The sequence below is a fragment of the Oryzias melastigma genome, linkage group LG18 (genome assembly GCF_002922805.2).
Source record: "Oryzias melastigma strain HK-1 linkage group LG18, ASM292280v2, whole genome shotgun sequence".
Taxonomy (NCBI): Eukaryota; Metazoa; Chordata; class Actinopteri; order Beloniformes; family Adrianichthyidae; genus Oryzias; species Oryzias melastigma.
This window is the reverse complement of record NC_050529.1, coordinates 317,125-324,600: the sequence shown is the minus strand read 5'-3', so window position 1 is coordinate 324,600 and position 7,476 is coordinate 317,125. Positions and strand designations below refer to the sequence as shown.

Genomic DNA, 7,476 nt, shown 5'->3' with positions numbered 1-7,476 from the left:
AAGAGAAGCTCTTCATCGCTGTGGCCTGGCTGCCCAAGGCCACCGTACAGGTGAGGTCACGATCCACCGGAGAACACCTGGTCTAAAAAGGAATGAGGATCTGTTAGAGAAGCTCTGGAGGATCCATCATTCATCCATCATCCATCCATCTGTATATCCATCATCCATATATCCATCCATCCATCATCCATCTATACATCCATCCATCATTCATCCATCTGTATATCCATCATCCATCTATACATTCATCCATCATTCATCCATCTGTATATCCATCATCCATCTATACATCCATCCATAATCCATCCATATCCATCATCCATCTATACATCCATCCATCATCCATCCATCCATCCATCCATCAGTCATCTATACATCCATCCATCCATCATCCATCCATCCATCAGTCATCTATACATCCATCCATCATCCATCCATATCCATCATCCATCTATACATCCATCCATCATCCATCCATCCATCCATCCATCCATCCATCCATCAGTCATCCTTTCGTCCTCCAGGCTGCCATTGGCTCCAAGGCGCTGGACATGGCGAGGGAGCAGGAGGACGCAACCTTGATCAAGTTTGGTCTGGACGTGTTGACCTTGGCGGTGTTGGCCATCCTGACCACAGCCCCCGTTGGTGCCCTCGGAATCGGACTGGCGGGACCACGCCTCCTGGCCCGTCAGATCAAAGGTCAGTCAAGTTGACCAGAAAAACATAGTCCAGCCCTGTGAGAGCTCTGCTGCATGGAGCCTCCATGGGGTTGGTGGAGGAAGGATGATGGTCTGGGTCCCCTCCCGGACCCTCATCCTCACACTCCTCTCAGAATGCATCAGGCTCCATCCTGGAGAGACCAGGAGAACCCGACCTCAGCTCTGAAGTGAAACTCTCAAACGAGAGTCTGAGACCAGAATCTTTCTGATCCAAATCCGTTTCATGAACCCAGAAGGTTCTGAGATCCAGCAGAAACGTCCTCAGTCAGACTGTTGGTTCTTCGTCCGTCCGGAGTCTGAAACCTTCTCCTAACTCGTCTGTTTGATTGTGAATCTCTGCAGAGGAGGCCGACAGTGAAGCCGGACCTTCCGGTCCCACAGAACCAGTTCAAGAGAAAGGCAGCAGGAGCCCAGAGAGCAGACTGTGACGGCGGCGCCGCTGGTTCCTCGCCATGACTCCGCGTTTACATGAAGGATGAGTGAAGTCGGTCTTTGCTTAGGTCCTCCAGACCACCCAAATGTCAGATCAGACCGAGTTCTGGTTCTGCAGAACCTCTGTGGTCTTTTTCAACAGAACTATTGATTGTTTTGGTGTTGATGAGTTTGAATTAAAGATCAAAGGAGCTGAAACGGTTGTCCAGAGTGCTTTGTTCTCCTCCTCTCCTGGCTCCTCCCACTTTTTCACTCTGTGTGGCGTGTTGGAGTCACGCTCCTTCAGGAAACTGTCTCCGCCCTCTGGAAAGTCCCGCTCCAATCATCTTCTGATCTGGTTCCAAAGCGCTCCTTTGAACTGAATATGATTGTGTTTTTAGACTAAAACTAAATCGTTTTCAGGGACATAGTTTCTGCAGAGCGGCCGGAGTTCATCAGGAATTCAGATTAATGCACACACAGGTGTACGACAAGGATGCCCCGCCTCCCCGTACATCTTTCTACTTGTACGAAGAATTCTTAATTCTGTGATTTTGCAACACTCGTTACAGGGAACTGAATTACTTGAATTAAAGTCTCTCAACTTACAGATGATACCACAATATTTAAAAATAATGTCAGAGAAATTCCTGAGGCTTTATCTGTTGTTTCTCTCTTTTCAGGCATTTCTGGTTCAAACTTGATTTAAAATTAAAGCCTCGAGCGGCGTTGGATGGCCCGCAGTCACCACCCGCCCTCACTGCCCACCCATATGCACCCCCTACCCCCCCTCTGAACTGTCTGAGATGTATGTGACAAAATGATGTAAAAACCACTATTTTGAAAATGGCGGCTTCTCTGTTGGTTTTATCTCTATAGCAACCATTCTATGTTTCGTTTACCTGAGGTCAACAAACAGAATAATATGAGTTTCATTAGAATCTGCAGAAGTACATTTTTAGATTTTCTTAATGGCGGTTATTAGTTAACCACGCCCACATTCCTTATATGGTCATATCCTATGTTATAATAATATTTACAGATTCAGCCTGGGATCAACAGATTACATTCTCACAGTAATCCATTGAAAAATGTGCACGTATTAAGAGTGCACCACTTTTGCAAGCTCGCCACGCGGGCGCCGTTTGAGATATAAAGTTATGATATAAATATAAATATAAAGTTTCTCCCAGTTGCTTCCTTATTATGTACAAGAAGTATGGAAATGATCGGGAAAAAAAACCATGGGAGGATTTTTTATTTTAGCTTATAGTGAAAGCTACTTTGGTGAAAATTCAAGATGGCGGCCACTTCCTAAGGTCAAAGGTCAGCTAAACTTTAGGGCTTGTTGTATACCTGTAATAACGACTTGTGCGTGAAAATCGTGCAAACAAAAGTTTCATTTTGACAAACACGAAAATCGCCAAATCTCAGATTTTGAAACAGAATGGCCGCCAAACCATCGGTCATGTGGCCATCCCATAATAATTCCAGAATAACAACACAGCTGCGTGGTTTGGTTTGTGGATTCCGACCTCTTTACTTGAGAATAATTTTTCTGGCGAGTCAGCAGGTTTTTAGCGATGGTTTTTTTTTGGCATTTTAAACATTGTGGTTCCGTATTTTATATTGTTTTGTTCTGCTTGAGCCTCCGAACTCGTGGATACACTTTTTGTGACATTCTGATAAAACATGTGCGAGCTAGCTAAGACCGTGTTGGTTGGAAACTCGCCAAGCACATGCCATTGGAATTCTATGACTTCTAATTTCCCTCAGTCGGTTCCCACTTATGCCAGAGGAAGTTACATCTTTTTTTACCTCGAAGTGGCAGAAAGAAGAAGAAGAAACAATCTAGAGGTTTTTGCTTTGCGTTCGGTGCTTTCTTGTGTTGTTTTTGTTGTACTAACGGCTCATTGGTCAGCTCTGTTTGGGTTCATTCTGTTCCTTTCACCTCTTTTTAGGCCTTTTTCATGAAACAATACGGTCCTTGCAGTCAGTAATAATGTGAAATTTGACCTCTAAATAATGAAGTTTGTGGGATTCCTGTGATCAAAACTCTCACTTACTTTGGTATTAAAGCTTCAAAAGTACATAAAGATATGGAGTAAACTGAATCTATTAGACAGGAGTTTAACGGCGGGTCACTAACAGCTGGATTAGTCAGTTCATGGTAGGAAACCATCCATCCATCCATCTTCTTGACCGCTGCTTCCCTTTCGGGGTCGCGGGGGTGCCGGAGCCTAACCCGGCTACTGATGGGCGAAGGCGGGGTACACCCTGGACAGGTCTCCAGTCTGTCTCAGTTCATGGTAGGAAACCTTAAAAACAGAAGGATGTTAGAGTGTGGTTCATCGTCTGGTCACTAGATGTCACTAAAACTCTGAGTTCTGATCTGGATACAATTCTTTTAAGTTTTCTGTGGTAAAATGGATGAGAAGACCTGATCATCCTAACATCATCCCCAGCATCACCATCCAGAGGAGTCTGTTCAGAGAGACTGTAGGACCTCAGGAACTCGTTTGGTCTCCAGGCTGTCACACTCACAGATCCACTCATGTGTAATGATTAACACTATGTAATATTCTATCATGTCTCAATCACACACTCAAAACTTTTCAATACCGCCGTACATACTTTGCTCTTTTTATGTTTATTGTTCTTTATTATTTCATCTCTATCTAATTCTAGTGGATACTTTGCACATAAAGATTTTTATCATGTATACTTTTGTAAGCTGCTGTAAACCTAATTTCCCCAAGGCTGCCGTCCCAACGGGATCAATAAAGCTAATTGTAAGAGTTTATTAATTATATATGTGGTGATTTAGGTGTTCGTGTTCACTGAAATGTTCTCTCTCTGATGGAAGCTAAGAAAACAAAACTTCATTCGTACCAAACTTATTACAGTAGATGAATTATTGGATGATGATTGACACTAATCTGATGTTGTTATACCTCAGAGAGAACTTGATATAGTTATTCATTTGATCTCACGTAGTGTTTATTTAATGGTAAAAAAGTTTAACTGAAACGTAGATTTCAGTCAAAGTAATTGATCTGGTTGATAGGAAGTTTATGAGATGATTATTCAAACCATGTATGTAAACAGAGGCGTCCATTTTTAGATAGAAATGAATCGTTTTGTGACCATAAAAATACTCTTCATGAACGTTTATTCATGATTTAAATAGATATTACCCAGTGAAACATAAATGTGTCGTTTTTTTCTCCAGTGTTAGTAATAATTGATCTGTCTGTCAGGAGGACAGAGAGTATTGAACAGCTTTTTGTTTTTATCTGTTTTTTTAAGGACATGAAATCTGACCTGTTTGGAAAAAATGTTTATTTATCTAAAAACCTGATTTTATTTATGTTTGATGATTCCATTTTCCACTCCAAAGGAACTTATATAAAATTAACCTAATCATCATTTTGGCAAAATATTATGTTAATAAGAAACAAAATCCATTTAAATAATTTTATAGAGGCAGACCTTAAATGATAGAAAAATGTGTAATAGAAAAGGACCAAAAACAACTAGACCGTTCTAAGGTTTGACTTGTTTTTCATTTTATTGACTGTTTTATAATGTTCTGATTCGTCTGATAGATGTCTTGTTTTAGAATTAAACATAAAAACATTTGTTTACAACACTTACTGAGCCTGAACGAGAGCCGTCTGCGCATGCGCGACTCCTCCCCCTATACTAGCCACGGCTTCCGTTGACGAGAGTTCAGTCGTTCAAACAACGAGCGCGAGGCGAGCATGGATCCGGAGGAGAACCGGGAGGAGAACCGGGAGTCCGAGACGTCCGGTTCCGAGTCCAGCAGCCCGTACCAGACGGAGAGCCGGGAGTCCAGCAGCGACTTCGAACCCGTCCGGGAATCCGGGACCGCGCGCGCAAAGGTCAGAGTTTAAAGTGGGGGAGGGGTTCTGGACCCATTTGGTGGTTCAACCAATCCAACCTCTGAATGCTGAGAGTCCAGCAGGGACGAACCGGGTCCGTTTGAGAGCCTTTTGACTCATCCGGGATTCGAACCCACGACCTTACAGAGTCGGGGTGGACGCTACCGACGCTTAACTCCTCGTTTTTTGATCCCCAACATCCGGACCTGGTACCGGGACGTGGACCGTACCGGTACTCTAACCCGGTACCGGACGAGCAGCGGAACCAGAGAGTAAAGAATCATTTTGACCTAAAGACTGTGATGACGGAACAATTTAATATCAGTTTTATTTTAAGTTTAAATAAAGTTTATATTAAAATACTCTGTATTAAGAAAAAAGAATTCAACAGTTTTCACTTAAAACTCGTGTCAAAGTCACGGCCCGGGGGCCGGATCCGGCCCTCTGGGTAATTCTATTGTTATTAATGACTCGATGTTATCTTGATCTCATTTCTAACTTGTATCATTTTGACCAAATATATTTTTATAGAGAGTAAAATATTGAAAGTTATTTAAGGTTTAAGTTGATTTATTCTGGAATAATATTCCTGTTTTTTGATTATTCATAATTATGTTATAAAGTTACAGTTTTAAAGTTTTATTAATGTAGTTTTAGAGTGTTCAGTAAATGTTTATCCCGTTCGGTCCGTGACCTCAGGTGTGTTTTAGATGTTAGTACCTGTGTGATTGAGCTTGACTCTCCTGACTCGAGGAGACTTTATTTATGAGTAACTGGGTCTAAATCTGTCTGTACGCCGCGGTTCTGCTGGGTTCTGCCTGTGTGCATGGGCGGGGTAACATTCTGGTTCTGCCTAAAGCTAGCCCCCCCCCCGACACATGCGCTTCTTGTCTAAGAATCCGACCCCGAGGCCGTGGTTACCGGATAACTGAGAGGGGATTACCACGCAGGAAGTGGAGACGAGAATCCCCCAGAGAACGTTCTGTAACCATAGCCCCGCCCCCAAAGACCAAAGATGCTGGTTCAGAAACCCGATACCTCCGTCAATCCAGACGGGTGAAAAATATGGTAAAACTTGATGAAATCACAATAAAATGTCCTGATGTTGTTGATCCTGATGTTGATCCTGATGTTGATCCTCTTGTTGATCCTGTTGTTGATCCTGTTGTTGACCCTGTTGTTGATCCTGTTGTTGATCCTCTTGTTGATCCTGTTGTTGATCCTGTTGTTGATCCTGTTGTTGATCCTGATGTTGATCCTGATGTTGATCCTGATGTTGATCCTGTTATTGATCCTCTTGTTGATCCTGTTGTTCCTTGTTGTGGACAAATGTTAATCCGATGGATCAGACACATCAGGATTAACACGTGTTTATAATTCATAATAATACACGCGTGCACGTGAGCGTGTAGAGAAGCTCCTTCAGGTTCCCATGAAATAACAAGATGTAAACTTTTCAAAAGGCTGATCAAACCACCTCCAGGGCAATGCTACCTGTCACATGTCATGCCCATATTTGGTCAGTCAGAGGCCTCTGCTTCCTGCCTTTGTCTCGGGGTCGACGTGTTATCTATGTCTTAACACCCCTCAGGTTAGGAGGATGTAAGGAACCATTTAGGAATGTTTGCATCTCAATCAGTATCCTGGCCTCCTGTGGGGACAGTGTATCGTAAACCCTTTCATCAACTTCTGTCACAGAGGACAATTCAAATCTGTTTTACGTCAGTCACTCCTTGAGTTGGAATTCTAGGCTGTTTAAATACATTCACAGGTATGTGTTAGTGAGGACAGTAGGTTCATACGTTACAGAGCTTCATTGGAAGGTTACATATAAGAAGAAAATGGAATTAGAATCAAAAATATTCTCTTACATCCTGATGTTCCTCCTGATGATGATCCTGATGTTCCTCCTTTCGTTCCCCTTTCGTTCCTCCTGATGTTCCTCCTGATGTTCCTCCTGATGTTGATCCTGATGTTCCTCCTTTCGTTCCTCCTGATGTTCCTCCTGATGTTCCTCCTGATGTTGATCCTGTCGTTCCTCCTGATGTTCCTCCTGATGTTGATCCTGATGTCGTTCCTCCTGATGTTCCTCCTGATGTTGATCCTGATGTTCCTCCTGTCGTTCCTCCTGTCGTTCCTCCTGATGTTCCTCCTGTCGTTCCTCCTGATGTTAATCCTGTCGTTCCTCCTGATGTTAATCCTGTTGTTCCTCCTGATGTTAATCCTGATGTTCCTCCTGTCGTTCCTCCTGTCGTTCCCCCTGATGTTGATCCTGTCGTTCCTCCTGATGTTCCTCCTGTCGTTCCTCCTGTCGTTCCTCCTGTCGTTCCTCCTGATGTTCCTCCTGATGTTCCTCCTGTCGTTCCTCCTGATGTTCCTCCTGTCGTTCCTCCTGATGTTCCTCCTGATGTTAATCCTGTTGTTCCTCCTGATGTTCCTCC

At 43.2% G+C, this 7,476-nt stretch overlaps 2 protein-coding genes across 2 annotated transcripts in view; both read left to right on the top strand.

The window, feature by feature from the left end:
• Nucleotides 1–6: 6 nt before the first annotated feature.
• On the top strand, nt 7–1,338 carry LOC112141517 (sodium/hydrogen exchanger 9B2-like). The gene is made up of 3 exons (XM_024264674.1): nt 7–50; nt 525–699; nt 1,062–1,338. The coding sequence occupies exons 2-3, from the start codon at nt 552–554 to the stop codon at nt 1,145–1,147; spliced, it is 234 nt and encodes a 77-aa protein (XP_024120442.1). The 5' UTR covers nt 7–50; nt 525–551; the 3' UTR covers nt 1,148–1,338.
• Nucleotides 1,339–4,724: 3,386 nt separating this feature from the next.
• The window catches only part of LOC112141501 (zinc finger protein 239), a 6,896-nt gene continuing 4,144 nt past the window's right edge, over nt 4,725–7,476 (top strand). The window contains exon 1 of the mRNA XM_024264652.2: nt 4,725–5,035. Within this exon, the coding sequence (XP_024120420.1) occupies nt 4,895–5,035 (141 nt within the window). The 5' untranslated portion in view covers nt 4,725–4,894. The remainder of the gene's footprint in view (nt 5,036–7,476) is intronic.